Genomic DNA, 15894 nt, shown 5'->3' with positions numbered 1-15894 from the left:
TAGAGATCATGTCATAGCCAGGGTGTACATGGCTGCCTGTGGAACTGGCTCGTTAGTTTTTGCTGATGTACTGTCTGGTGAAAAAGCAAAAAATAAGTACACCCCTTTAAGATTTTATGGTTTAACATATTTCAGAATGTTTAACAGATTTCACCTTACCTAGTCCTAATAGTAGATAAACCTAAACTCATTTGACAAGTAACGCACAATAATTCTACTTTGTCATTATTTTTTAAAAAATCAGCCAGCATTCAATATCTTTGCGTGGAAAAAAAGGTACAGAATTTGATTCAGTAACATGTGGCATCCCCTTTAGCAGCAATAACTTGAATTAAATGTTTCCTGTAAGAGTTGATCAGTCTCTCACACTGCCTAGGGGAATTCTATCCTACTCCTCCTTACAGAAGATGAAGTCAAATATGTCTAAATCAATTTTGAAGTTTACAGGTGCTGCAGCAAAGGCTTTGTAAAGCATCTTAAATGATTACACAAGAGATTGGTAAACTCAATTACCATTACAAATTGCTTCGCTGTAAAGCAAAAATAAGTTTTGCATTTGCTGTCGCAATACCTTTGGAGGCGTTTTGTAAAAGAGAAAGCATTTTTCATAATACTTTTTCAGGTTCCCAGTTGGTTTAATGCTGGAAGCCTATTTTCATACTATGTACTTTTTGTTGTCCTTGAAGAACGTTTTTCATTTAAATTATCTTTGTAGTCGAACACACAGCCTGGGGGACGTAATTTCTAGTGAAAGGTATCAGCACAGCATGCCCAGTATTTGTGTGGGGCTAAAGCAATCTGGTGTAAACATGTGGTCTCTGCTGTGCCTGTGTGCAGAGTAAAGTGGAGCAGCTGGCTGCTGATTGGAAGGCTCTGGACTTCACGGTAAAGGAAGCGGCTCAGGTGTCTCCTGTCAGCTGGACCCAGCAGGTCACGCAGCAGAAGGTCACAGGTAAAGGGATGGGATTCCTCTTAGCCCCTGGCCCTGAAAGTGTTGACCGTAGCAGTCAAACAGTTTGTTTTAGACTTTTTAAAAAGGTGGTGGGAGGGAGGATTGTTTTTGCATAATTTACCTTTATTGCAGTACTTTTGAAATAAGACATGGCTTGTAAATGTTCTTAATATATAGCATAATACACTTTAAGTTCTGAAAAACATTGTCGTATGTACAGTAACTTTTAAAAAACCTCTATGGAATAATGAATACATGTTATTTTTTTCTGTGCGTGATATATTTTCAATGTAAGGTCACATTTAATTTTACGTTTGATGTTAATGTTGGGTTCTTTTTATTTTTTATTAGTTTTGTTCCACTAGTGAACTTATTTTAAATTATATTTTTGTGACTTTTTTCCCAACCCATATTTATAAAAAAGAAGCATGTGGTACAGTGCTATGGTGTGGTTCAAATCCAGGTTGAGGTACTGCTGTTGTACCTCTTGCTAAGGTCAGATTGCTAAGCTCAGCTGGACACTAACATGTCCAACTACATAAATTGACACAAATCTGAGCCTCTTTGGATCAAAGGGTCAGACAAAAATTTATAGCAACAACAACAGTGGAGCTAAAAGTATTTTAGTGTGATTTTTGTAGTATGTTGCTGATTATGATTTATTTTAAATTTCAGTGCCCTCAGCAGTCCAGATGGCTAGCCTTGTAACTTCAGATTCTGCCCACCAGACACTTCGCAGCCCAGAGCTTGTAGCCCCTACAGATCTGAATGAGACAGCTACCGAACTTGCTGACTGGCTGGTCCTCATTGACCAAATGCTAAAGTCTAACATTGTCACTGTTGGAGATGTGGAGGAGATCAAAACCACAATTAGCCGTCTCAAGGTAAGTCCTGAAAACTAGATAACTACATTCCAGCCTTAGTTAGCCTTCGCACGGGACTGAGCTTTTCGGTGGTAGCCTCCCATCTTTGGAATTCACTTCCTGACCATATTAAAAATGCACCATCTGCTGATGTTTTTAAATCTCGCCACAAGACTTACCTATTTTCGATGGCCTTCAATACCTGACATAATTCTTTCTTTTGATGTTTTAAAGAATATATTTCTGTATTTGATTATTTTTCTGCTTACTGTACGTTTATGTAGAATTCATGTAAAGTGCTTTGAGAATACTCAGTTGAAAGGTGACATACAGTATAAGAATAAAATTGATTGCTTGGTCTATTTTTACTTTTCCTGTATAAGCAATCTGTCTGAACTTAATGAACCCATTAACTGTTATCATTAACAGCAGTGGTGACATTACAACTTTAGCTTATATCTATTATCAACACACATTACATGTATATCTAGTAAGTTTACCTGTAAATTTCCTTTTTAAGTATAAGTACTAGAAATACATTGGTAGCACTAGTGTTGAATTGGTTTTAAAAACATATTTGAAAATATACAGTGGTTTTAAAAATATTTTAATACAAATGAGTTTACTAAACGATTCTCTCAATGCAGGGTTTTTTCCAGGTTTTATGGTGGTGCTTTACTGAATTTAGATTTTTTGCTGTGAACATTTGTGATATGAAGCTGTAAAGCTGTATAGATAGCTATTATACTGGTGTTTCTTAAAAATTACTTAGACATGAATGATAATTGTATTATTTTTTATTCTAGTGATAACCTCCTATTATGGATGATTTACTGTTGAATTACTCAGATGTTTTAACTACTCTTTAAATATGTTGTCATTCAAGTCTTTATTACACTTTTAGTGCTTTTATCCTTTTCTATTTAAAAAATGGAACCATGTTATTTTCTAGGTGACAAAGACTGATTTGGAGCAGAGACACCCTCAGCTGGAGGATATTTTCACTCTTGCGCAGAATATCAAGAACAAGACTTCTAATGTGGATGTGCGCACAGCCATTACTGAGAAATGTAAGCGAGAAATCTGTTTTATTTATATTATTTTGCATCATTGTCACTGTTTTTTCTTAAACTCACTATCCTATTCCTTATGTTGTTTCTCTGTTCAGAAAGCCTTTAGACTTCAGGAATCACATTTTCCTGAGAGCTAAAACATTTGTATTAAGAAAACATTTTGAGACTGGTGGACTTAAAACACCATTTCCAAAAAGTTGTGTAAAAAAATGTTTTTTGAAAACACAGAAATACATCTTGGAATTCAGCACTAAGTAAAGCCTTAAAAGAGGAAATAGAAAACATATATTGAGCATCATAAACATACATGTAGATTTTTAGAAACATTAATTTGACTAATTTTGGATATTAGTCAAATGTCTTATCAATAAAACAACACTAAAAACCCACTTATCAATAAAACAGCGCCTTCATGCTTTTAGTGTTTTGGGCAGCTGGACTAAGCCAAATTGGCTATATATTATGTGTCAGAAAATCCACAAGAAAACATCTGCATCTGGTTCAAAACATGTGTCTTTCAGGAGTGGCATTGACTAATGTCCTTTTCCTGACAATAATTAGATGGTGATTTTTTTGCTGTTTGGAAGTGCTCTGTTTTTCAATACATTTGAATTACAGTACTGAATAAATTAAAATAACTTAGAAACTCAATCAGTGATATCCTGTCCTTCAGAAATTAAACATGTTCTAAATGCCATATTTGTTGTAAACCTTGAGCTCAGCATGTTGGTAGGAGGTGTGTTGAACACTGGCACAAGCAGTTAGTCCTCTGTGTCTTTCCCCAGTGGAGAGAGTGCGCAGCCAGTGGGACAGTACTCAGCATGGCGTGGAAGCCAGGCTGCAGCAGCTGGAAGAGATGATTACTGACAGCAACCAGTGGGAAGACCAGAGGAGAGACGTTATGGCTCTCATTGGACAAAATGAGGCACGCCTGCATAACCTGTTGCAGGCATCTAGGGAACCCCTGACCAAACAGCTGAATGACAATAAGGTTGGACTGTGCAGAACTGAAACACAGCAGACTCACTGCATGGCATGAGTTTATTTTTGTCCTGCATTTGCAGAATAAAAAGTATTAATTGTTGCTTTGCAAAAAACATTTTTTAATGTTAAGTTATTCTTCTATTATGTATTTGTTTTACATAATTAGAGATGCACAAAAAGCTTTCTTTGAGCCTTGTGATTGTCCACCCATAAATTCAGTTTTTAACTTTGAAGAGTGGGCCTTTTTCATAATTTCTTGATGTAACGTTCTGTTACAAGTGATGTTTTAAAGAAAATACCACAAATGAACAGCAGGTGGTGCCTGCATCACACTTAAATCAGGGGAGGGCCAGTCTGAACATGCAACACAGACTATTATGTACAGCATTAATGGTCTGAGCATGTACTGTACATGTTTGAATAGTTTGAAAGGTTTTGCAGTTATTGTGATAATACTCAGTTTTTTCATTTCAGAAAGAAGGGACACCAAGTTGGGGAATATCACTGTAAAACGCTGATTAGTGCAGTAGTGGATTAAAATAATTCAAATGAGGATGAAACCTTGAAAAAATTTGTTTTTAATGTTTTCACAGATATTTTTGCAGGATTTGAACAGGGGGCAGATTACAGTGGCTTCCTTCAATGATCTGTCTAGCAAGCTGCTCCGTGACTATGCCTCTGATGACACCAGAAAGGTGAAGGAGATCATGGACAAACATACTTCAGCTTGGGATACCATCAGAAACAGGTGTCTTTGTGTGTCTGGATGTGGGCAGTGACTTGTGAATTGATCATCATGTATTGAATGGGCAGCAGGGGGGAAGAGGATTTAGGACTGAGGGATCAGGATCTCTGGATTTTGTGTCCAGCACCTGCGTTTCTTCCTTCAGCAAGGTGCTTTGCTCATGTTGCTCCAGTAAATCCCCTCCTGTGTAGTTGAACACTTCTAAGGTTACCATTGAATTAACTCAACTGGTTTAATAAAGGTTTAAAAAATGACATTTTAATTACATTAAAAAAATTAGAGTATGTGAAAATTAGAGCATGGGAGCGAGCATGTGAAATTGCAGTAGGTAGCATTAGCTTTTTTGGAAACTGTTAATAGTACAACAAGTTCCAACTTCAATGGTGGCATTCTGTGCTTCCCTTGTGCCATTAACGTAATAGTGCTGTTTTATCATTGCTCATTAGACGCAATCTCCCAGTGTTATGTTCAGTCAGCCTTTGTTAGTCTACCTTTATGGCCTGCCGTAGAAACTATAATTTGTGAGCTTCCAAATTGTTAATTGTGTAAGTTTGATTTTTTTTGTTTCATGCACAGTATAGCTGTGTAGTTAAAATCTATTTTTTTTAGCTGCTGGGATGATATGGAACACTTTTTTTCATGTATATTGCCTGTACAATTGATTGAATACAAACGAAACATCCCCTTGGTATCTTGCTTACTGGCAATATGTTTTTGTCGATTTAAAATAGCTGTTATTGGATGGTTATTGACCCCACCTTTTTGAAGATGTGCCTTCTCACCACCAGAATTTAAAATGCAACTGAAGATGGGAAAATATCAGAATTTAAAAGATGTGACTGACTTTTTCAATAGCACTGTCCCGTGGGAGTCAGGTGAAGGGTTAACACTGCAAAAAGTGTGGCTCTTTGGGATGTTTGGCTTTACATCGTGTGGCATTGGAAGAGAAGGATATCCAAGGTCCTAGAATAGCTGAGTGAATTGGATGGGGAACAACACAGCAGAAATGATGTGCAGAGTGAAGAGACTGACAGGAGCTGGCAAGATGAACTGGCCCTAGGGCAGGATATATCAAACTGTAATTAGTATCCGAATCAAAGACCACTGCAATCTTGGCAGCAACTTTGGGAAGTGTAGAAGAAACAGCCTCACAATACAGGTCAATTAGCATTCTCTACTGGCAGAACCAGAGAGGGGTAAAACGTTAAGTCAATAGTAGTACAAAACTGTCAGGAAGGACAGTACTTGATGCCTTGGATGTAGGAGTTATGTGAATCACAGTGCAACTCCTGATTTGCCAGGAAAAGGCAAAACAATGCTTCTGATTGTGGGAGCTGGGCAATGTACCCACTTGACAGGGACTTGGTGGGCTAGTTGTGTAGGTGTGTGCCAACCTAATATCACTTCAAAAGAATGATTTCATATTAAAAAATGAATATATGTCATCTCTTTGGGCATGCTGTTGCAAGTACGTTAATACAGTAAATGTTTTTTTTAGTTTAGATTTACAATGTGCTTTTGTCACTCGATTTTAGGCAATTTACCCTCCACCATCCCCATCCAAATTCTTTGGGTAAATTAACTTGTTCTAATTAACTTCCAGTCCTTTTTAGACCTTTTCCCTTGTGTCGTCTCTGGTCTTGGGGTCTATGCAAACAAGCCATCCTCGGTTCCATTCACTACTGTGCATTAGGAGAGCCCCTTCAGATTCAAAGCACTTCGCTTAATTCAGAAAAGTTACTCAGCAACCTAACATTCCAACATAGTAAGTTAACAAAACTCTTGAGAAGTGTATCCACTTTGATTTAAGAACTTTTAAGGCAATACAGAGGGAACTAGAAAAATGACCCAATCGCACTGCTGAGAAAGCCCCAAAATACTCTGCTGAGGTCTGAAACCTTGTCCTGTGCTTCTGTTCCCATTCAGAGCGAATGACAGACAGAGCTCCCTAGATATGGAGATGAAGTCCCTCCAGGGATCGCTGAGGGAACTGGAGGGATTCCTCAAGTGGCTGCCGGAGGCCGAGACCACGGCCAACATGCTGTCAGACGCCTCACAGAGGGAGGACCTTTCACAGGACGGTGCTCGCATCAAGGACCTCAGGAGTCAGCTGGAGGTAGGAGACGCCTCTTCAGAAGTATCTCGGTGAAGATGTGTGTTGAATATGAGGGTATGATGGTTGATCCTACAAAATGAAAAGTGGAGTTTTAGGTGGCCAGAGAAAACCAGAATCAAACATTGCAAACTTGTAGAAGGCAGCAACAAGATTTGTTCTTAGGAAATCTTTTCATGTAAGACATTCTACTGGGGCAGCACTAGAAACACAACTAAGAAAGCAACACTTCGTAAATGTAAATAAAAAATCCAGACTATATTCCCATATAATTGGGTCCTGATGTTCTGAGAGGAGTTTTTATGTTCTCCCTATGTTTGTTTGTGGTGTCCTGTCCAGGGTGTATTCCACCTTGAGCCTGTTGGTTGCAGGATTGCTTGCAGGATAGGTTCTGGCTCCCATTCAACCCTGAATTGAATTAAGTGGTCAGAAAGTTAATGGATGGATGTTTTTGTGAGGGGGGGTACATTTACAGACAGTGTCTTCTTTCACAAACCATAGATCTGTTTTTAAAATTCTTTGTGTAAGGATGTACTGTAAGCTCTCTGCAGGCTGCAGGCATCACTGAGCTAAAAAATAGCTTTTCTAGTTTATAATTGAAGTAAAAAGTTTGAATAACTTAAGAATTTAAATGAAAATGTGTTATTTTGACAAAACAATTATTATATAGACTATGTAAATGGTGCTATATGAAAGGGGAAACTTTCAGATTCAATTCTTATTCAAACATTTATATAAACTTAATAAATTAATCCGAGTTCTGAAATTAAGGTTTTGCCTACCTGCTTTCTTGGTGTTCTAATTTAAAATCGAGGGAGAAGTAATCTCGCACCGAGCTGTTTTTTTTTTTCCATTTATTAATTTGTGACTTGGTTCAGAACATTGATTATGTCTATCAGTTTTCAAAAGTAGTTCATGGTGTGTGGGGTGGGATTTTCACGCATCTCTAGTGACTGGACATAGTTTATTTTTTTCATGCCAGGCATTGTCAAATTAGGGTGCTTTATATGGAGAAAAACCTTTAAAAATAAATAATTTAAATATGAACATTAAAAAAAATATTTCCCCTTCTGTCTTTTGCCTATATTTTTTCTCAGTGCAGTTGAATGTGAAGTTGAGTACTTATTTTAGTGTAGATACAGGGTCTTTGTGATTTATTTTTCATTGAGGTTTATTGATGACATTTTCCACTAAACAACCTGTGATAACTGTGTTTGTGTTCTGTCGAAGCAGTGATTTTGTTTTTCAACACTGACTTTAAAGTTTTACTGTATTTCCGAAGAGCTGTATAAGATCCAAACTCTTACCAACGGTTTATTGCATGCTTTCTTCATTGCATTTTTTCAAAAAGCGCCTATGGTTATGTTTAAGCTTTTCAATGTAGGTGTGAAGTATTGAATAGGGCATCTTTTAGTGTGAAAGTTTACAGATTGATGCAATGAGTAGGCCCAAGCACCAGATCTACCCACCAGATGCTGTATGTAAAATATTCATTACTGTAACTCCCGTCAGTTTAAGGGCGATGGATATAGGTTTTCCCTTTGTGGTCAACTTTCAGACACTTAGAAACAGACAGCTTGCATTAAGTAAACATTTTTCATTTAAAAAATTGTGTTAAAAGCAATATATCTCAAAATAAAATGTAATACCAAGTTTGGATCTTTGCTTTTGTAGATTTATATACAGTATATACTAGTCCAGTATGTAGTTGTCTTTTGTATCATATTTGTCTTCCCTCTCTAACTTAACTGGATTATATAAGTGTATATGGTCATGTTTTATTTTTGTCAGAATCTGACTATTTGTTTAGCTGTCTGCTGTTCTGTCTTGTAGAGGGTGATGTTGGCATTGGTATTCAGTAATACATTGCTCTCAGAAAGTCATAAAAATATGAGACAGCTCTCAGAATTTTGAGCATTTGATTGATTTTCTATATGTAGCGTTCAAATGAAATAGGAGTAAAGAATAAAAATGAAAACTTTTTTTTTCCTGAACATTGTTGAGATTTATATTGGTACAAAAATTAAACCCGGTATTTCATATGCTGGCCATCAGAGAGAGTCCATTGATCGTAACTCTTTGGGAAAAGATCATGTCTCATGTTTGTGAATGGATATTCTATAACCAAAAGGGAGACAAACCATTTATCTTTCCTATCACAGAAACCATTACTTGCATGCTTTAAGTAACCCACTGCAGCATTCCTTAAATACTATCACATGTACTACCATGCACTATCAAATCTTGAATACACTGTTTCATGTCTTCTGTATAGCCTAATAATAGCAGGCTATACTCTTTTCAGTATACAGCAATAAAGGTTCGTAGCAGCTTTTAATCCTGGGTTATAATTAGTAATAATAAGGTAAAACGTTGTTGCGTAATGTACATAAAAAGCACAAGGGGAGTATGTTTTTTTGTCACAAAAGTAGTCAAGTAATTATTCAGAGAAATAATGAAATAAAAGGCACAGCTCTCCTTTAAAAAAGTAATGGTTAAAAAGGTAAAAAGCAAAGTGCCTTACTTGACCTTACCCATTACATTTTTAATAGTGTGTTTAGACCTGCTGACAAGTCCTTTATAAAGAAAACAAATACTCAGAACCACATGTGGAAAGCCTTCAGCTTGTTGTGACTGTCATGCTCCATATTTATAGGTCATCCGAGTAATGAAATACAATAATCCTCTCGTCATTTTAAACGTTCTTCTCAGGAGGTGGAGATTCTGCATATGAATGATTTAGTGTTTCTCAGTGAATAGCCAGAGCAATGAGAGCTGAGACCCCTCTCTCTCTCCCTTAGATTTATAGCACGCTCTCACTCTGCAACTGTGTCAGAGCTGCATTAGGTCCAGGAGAGACGGAGAGAAGCACTCACAAGCCATCCTTTCTAGGAGGAGAATTAATATCATCCCGTCTTTTGTAATAAAGAGCAGCTGCCAGGGATGAACTCTGGTGATGCGCTGAAGTCAGTTTCCCAGGGGACCACTCCTTTGTTTCTGCAGCCTTCATGTTTCAATTAATAACCTTCCCCTGCTGTCGAGCGCACACTTGTGAAGTAGTGGGAGCAGCAGCTTATCTCTCGGCAGCTCAACTTCTCCTCTCGGTCCTCACTCTTTGCGTTTGCAGCGTTTGGGACCACGCTGCCCTTGCTCTTGGCACGCTGACCTCTGAAACTGGTTCTGGGACACTGAGCCTGTCAGCGAAGTCTCTCCTGGGCTTCTTCAGGGTGGCTAGAGAGGAGCATGCTCAGAGCAGGGAGTGAGTCGTCACCCAACTGTGAGGAAATGAGAGAGGGTGTTCGTTTATAATGCAAATTCAGAAGAGCCTCCAGAAGTCTGGCAAACTTAAAATGATGGCTGTGGTGAGGACCTCCCTGCAAAAAGTTGTGGTCTTCTTGCATCGATTGCAGAGGATGGCTATTTCTTCACCACGGTATCAGAAGCTGTGCAAGGTGAGTGAGGCTCAGGAAGAACCAACTTTTTATACAGTACCTTGAATTACTTTGTGGCACCTTGAGTTGTCTTGACAGGAAATCGTGGGAAGGTGAGAAAAATAAATGAGTTAGAATGATCTCTTGTTTGTTTCAGTCTGGTTTGGATACAGTTTTACACACTTTAAATTATTAGACATCCCATCTAAGCGAGGAATGTTTCTTTTAAATAAAGGCAAAAAAACATTTTCTGTCTATGCCTATTTGGACTATATGCATATCATTTAGTTTTGTTCTGTCAAATGTCCTTTTCAAATGTCTTATGAAAATGCAGCTGCAAATTAATTTGTCAAAACAAGTAAATTAAATGAAATACTATGATTATATTCACTGGTTGATACTTCAGTGCCATGCTTGTTTGATTCTGGCAACATAGCAGGTTCATTTGAAAGATGCTCTTAAAGTGCTGTCTACCTGTATCACTGATGATTAATCCTACGTTACTGTTAATTCATAAGTATTAGTACAGCCTCAAAATAATTCTATTTTTGCAAACTCTTATTTGTTTATACCATTTTCTGTTTGGATTTTTTAATCATGAGCAGAAGTCAGCTTTGAGGTTACAATCTTTCAGGGATTCCTTATGTTCTAAGTTATATCTTATAGCTTTCAATACTGTTGTGACAAGGAGGTTCCACGGGAAATGATGGAAGAATTAGCATCTTGGTCATAGGATTGTGTTTAATCCCTCTGTGGTAGTCTTGTCTCTAGGTTAAAGTCATATTTTTTTTAAGATCCAGCTTTGCATCTTTGTTCTGTTCAGTGAATCAGAAGCTTATCCAGAGCTTGAGTTTTCCATGTTGAAATCGCTTCAGCTATGCTGATTGTTTGAAGCAGGTGTCAATTCTCAGTTTACACCTGGTGCACATCAGGGGGTTGAAGGGGGAAAAGCCTGTGGCTAGGACTGTTGAGTCGTCAGCTCTGCAGTCTTCCTTCATTCATTTAACACCCTTGGGCAGCCTTTGCAGCCTGCTGTGATGGATCATTGCAGACGAACGCAGATGGATGCTCTCTTCCGATAGCTATCCTTATATTTGGCATAGTACAAATTAGTTTGGCTTGCAGCTAGGTGCCTCTAAAACAGCAGAATTGTTTTCATTTGAAAAAAAATATTGTTGAAAGGAGGCTTTTGGGGGTAGACAATTACTCCGGTTTTATGTAGCAGGTGAACTAGGTAGAATAAAGAACATAATTGCATGATGCAAACTTACTGAACTCCCAGTGTGAGTCGATTGATGCAGAATTTTAACATGTAATGAGTAGATTTGTTTACCATAGATGATACCTGTCATACTGTTTCATTGGCAACTGTGCCAGAAAACTGAAGTTAATACTATAATGTGAAATATGAAATTATTATCTGTATTATTATTCCTGTAGTGAATTGTTAAATAGGTTAAAAACTTTTCTTAACACACCACAATTGCTAATTCAACAAGATGTAGTGTTGTTCTTTCTTGTTTAGATACAGACTTATGTCACTGCATAACGGTTAAAGCTGCCTGAGACCTTACTTTTAATGTGATTTGCTGCAAAGCCCTCAATATCAAAGAATCTTCTAATAACATCAGTAATGAAGCCTGTCATGGCTCATCTGTTCTGCAGTGGGAGTGATTATCTGCTGTGTATTTTATTTTCACAGCTGTGTTTAAACTTCAGTTGTGTGATGACTGATTCAAAGTCAAATATTTTACTGCATGAATTTCACAGGACCCTGTGGTGATCCAGTAAGGATCTTTATTTCCCCTTGTGTAACATACATAAAAATATAGTTCTATGATTTGAAAGTCTTGTTTTGAAAATGTGGTCCTGTAGATAATACTGCGGGATAGATTATTTTTCTATGTTTTTGTAAGTAAAAGGTTTGAACATTGTCTTGGCACACTGATGTCTACCTTTATGAACAGCACTGGTCCAGTTCATTGTTGTGAAGCCATTACCCTCTGTCAATAGTTTAATGATGCACAGTAAAATTACAGTGTTGTGTGGACTCTTAAGTTGGAACAGTTTCTGAAGCACACAGTCAATACAGGCCACAGAAAATTAGCATCACACATCCCTGTTGTTTAATGAGACGTACATATTTAATGTCCCACATATTTTAAGTGGCCTCTAATTGATATTCATATTTCTCAGAGCCCTAAAGTGTATTTCTCTAGTTAATTACTGCTGCTGAAGGGCAGCAGGAGCTCTAGGGATCCATCCCAGTCTAATCTTTACAGAGAAGAATGGTGACAGGAATGGTTTAGAGCCTTTTATACTAAACACATGAAGTGTGTTTAGATTAAAGGATGCATTCCTTATTTGCAAGGGAGTTAATGTACGGTTCAGGGATCTGTGAACATGTCACTTTTCGGTGGAATGAGCATTGTACCGGAGGGAGTCTGTGAACCTGACTGCCTTAGATAAAAGCTCATTGACAGAATATGATCCGAGGCCTCGCACTGTGCAGCTACAGTGTCCTTCTGCAAACTGGAGCTTGGATTTCAGTTCTGTCAGGCAGGAGAATAAGCTTAACTGTGGTTGTCCCCTAGCAAAGCTTTTACTTTCTTTTTAATTGGGCAGACACTGCTGCAGAACTGTCATTGTCTAGGTTGCACTCTTTTTTTTTTAAAGCAATGATGCTGTGTGCTAGGAACCATAGCTTTCTCAAATTTAATTATATTTTGTTTATTATGTATTGAATAGTCATTTCCATTATAATAATCCAGAATTTGGTTACTATTCCACTAGTAAGTAGGCATTCACCTTCTATCAACTATGCTCTTCTTCTCTGTTCCATGGTTTTAAGAATTTACAAATTTACAAAAGAATTTATCAGACAAAAGGAGGTCATCCAGTTCATTTAGCCTTTTGTTAGTTATTAACAAATTAATCCATCAATCTCATCCACTCGTTCCTTGAAAGAATCCAGCTTTTAACTTTAGAAATGTGACTGGGTGGCTTGTTTTATATACCTAGAGCATTTTGTGAAAATACGTACCTCCTGTAAATGTGTTTCTGGGTAGTTTATTCTTCTATCCCCTCATCCATGTTTCTCTGATGAAAGAATTACACTGTAATGTGTGAAATTATTTTGTGGATTTTGAGTATTTGTATCAGGTCCCTTAATAGTTTTCTGTGTTCAAAACCAAAAGCTTTCATTGTAGCTTTAACCTGTCATTGCAGGGCATAACTCATAAGTCAGGGAATGTATCTAGTTTCTCTTCTATGGACTGAATCTACATCAGCATTGTTTTTTGCAATGAGGTGACCAAAATTGAACATGGTAAGCTGCATTTTACAGTACCTCTTTGGAGAACCTTTTGCACTTTCAGAAACATTTGTTTTTTGCTTTATGACTGAAAAGTAGTTCTGAGAATACTTGTATTGGTTGGAGGCCGAAAAAAGCTTAGGAAATGTACAGATACTAATTTTTGCAGATTTTTCTAGTTATAGTCTATAGTGTGGTAAACAATAAAATTTCTCTGTATCCATTATCTCTTTCTGATGAGGGTATAAACATCTGCAGTGACATTGAATAGTTTTAGAGAATCCATTACAGCAACACTTCAGAGGTTGCAAATGGCATTCATAACTGTTACATGAATGAAATATATTTATGAAGTGTTAATAGAGTGGCATAAATTCAGTTGATCTACAATACAGTGGTTACAATAGTGGTTACTATTATGTAAGTAACAAAACCCTAGATTGTTGTGTGAACCATATGTATTATTTTAAATTTTTGTAGCATCATTAGCTGCATGTTTATAGGCAGTTATAATGTGAAGTGACTGCAATTACAAGCCACCCCACAAAAGACTGTGATTACATAGACCACGTACTGTAATACTGCAGTATAATTGTATACTTGTGTAATATAACCACTGGAAGATTGCTCTAATTTTAAACAATGTAGTCCAAGTAGACGTGCAAGGAATAAACTGTGGTATAAATATGAGTAATTGGTTTACGTGCTTAATTAAGCTGATGAAAAGAAATCTGTGGCAATAGCCATGAACACAAAAGCTGTCTTAATATTCTGTTCACTTGTGATTTAAATTGTCTGTGATTTTAAGACAAACCAGAATGACACGTGAAGGAATAATGGGCCTGTGATAAGGAAAGACATCACTCTGCCTGCAGGCCATGAGGCAGTGGCAGTTAAAAAGAACACGGTTGAGTTCCTGTCTTGAAGGGGTTAGGGAGAGATGAGCCATCATTGTAATGAACTCATTTTACTGGTGTGCACTTGCTGGTCCTTTCTTTATTGTTATGTGGACTTTTCCCTTTTCAGGAACTTTTCCTTTTCTTTTGCTTGGTCTTTAAAAGGTATAAAAGAGTACAGCTACTTCATGTATTCTTGGTCAGTATAAACTCCATCAATCTGTAGGAGACGCGTATAGCTTCTGATGTTGTTCAAGTACAGCTCTGAGGCCCTGAACAGCAGTGATTTATGGCCACTCTTGGGCAGTTTGGTGGTTTCTGTGCCCCTTGTGTGCTAGTGTCGTTGCTGATCTGTGCTTCCATCAATTTAATACTGTTTCAGGAAATCCAGTTTCTGTCACTGTTTTGGGTACTGAGAGTGACATTAAGATAGGTCTCTACATTCTTTCATTAACTTCATGCACTTATTGCAGGTATTCCTTGACTAACATGGTTTCGGCCAACCTGAATTTGGCTCATCATAGTTTTTGAAATGGAGCTAGTTCCTGACTAGCTGGCTCAGTTTAACTCTGCCCGATCGTGGTGTGCCCCGGAAAGGGCAAGTTGTCTGATGAATTACGCAGCTACGTAAAATGAGAAACCATAATGAGTGGTCAAAAGTGTGGTGGTCGAGATAGTGGGAAAGCTAGAACAGTGATAAGTTTAGTGTAAAACCTTGGTTGATTCGAAGTAAGAGAACTGTTATGTATTTGTATTGTTTACACTCTTTCTAACTACACCCCATGGTAGCATAGTTATCTTAACGTTGTACCCACTGTTGTTGGGTTACTACAAAGGAAGTGATGAACTTGTGAGGATATCAATAAAGAAAGAAAAATGTCGTGAACTTCCAGCAAACACTGTCTGTACCTTGTATTATTACTGTATACAGTACGTGTCAATGTTTATAGGCAGTATACAACCCGAACAGTGAGCAAACACATTATATTGTCCGCGTTATGCACACCATTTGTATAAAAGTGTTTACAAAATAAATGTACAAAAATGTTACATTGGTTAAGTCATTTTCTGGTATTACCCATTTTCAGTCATAGCTCATATACCCACACTTTAGATATTAACTTACATTTATAATTATTTCTTTTCTTTGTGAATGAAAACGGAACATACAGTATGTAAAAATGGCTAAACTACAAACATTGAATGTAAAATGCAATTTGTGTAAAGCAGTAATGATTGTCTTGATTTTGAGTTGGGGCTGGAAAATATCCCCCCTATTTATTTCTTATGAGAAATCTGTCCAGCTAACATGATTTTGCCTTCCTTGAGGTTTTTCTGAATAACATCTGTTGTGACAGTCAGAAAGAACATTGTGTATGTTCTCCAACTACATTGTGTAGTAATAGAGTGTTAAACAAAAAAAGTGACAATCTTTACTTATCCTTGAAGAAAACATTTGATTGGCATAAAAATACATTAAATTAAATGTGAGTGTTTTTTTTAATGACACACCTGTTTAATATC

The 15894-nt window shown here is 37.2% G+C and overlaps 1 protein-coding gene across 8 annotated transcripts in view; it reads left to right on the top strand.

The window, feature by feature from the left end:
• The window catches only part of utrn (utrophin), a 310852-nt gene that overhangs the window by 97388 nt on the left and 197570 nt on the right, over window positions 1–15894 (top strand). For all 8 annotated transcript variants that reach the window (XM_088625185.1, XM_088625187.1, XM_088625188.1 and 5 more), the window contains 6 exons: window positions 838–952; window positions 1628–1836; window positions 2768–2885; window positions 3674–3879; window positions 4466–4620; window positions 6544–6733. In XM_088625185.1, the coding sequence (XP_088481311.1) occupies window positions 838–952; window positions 1628–1836; window positions 2768–2885; window positions 3674–3879; window positions 4466–4620; window positions 6544–6733 (993 nt within the window). The remainder of the gene's footprint in view (window positions 1–837; window positions 953–1627; window positions 1837–2767; window positions 2886–3673; window positions 3880–4465; window positions 4621–6543; window positions 6734–15894) is intronic.

This window comes from Lepisosteus platostomus, chromosome 3, assembly GCF_059453375.1.
Source record: "Lepisosteus platostomus isolate fLepPlt1 chromosome 3, fLepPlt1.hap1, whole genome shotgun sequence".
Taxonomy (NCBI): Eukaryota; Metazoa; Chordata; class Actinopteri; order Semionotiformes; family Lepisosteidae; genus Lepisosteus; species Lepisosteus platostomus.
This window is presented reverse-complemented; position numbering and strand designations above follow the sequence as displayed.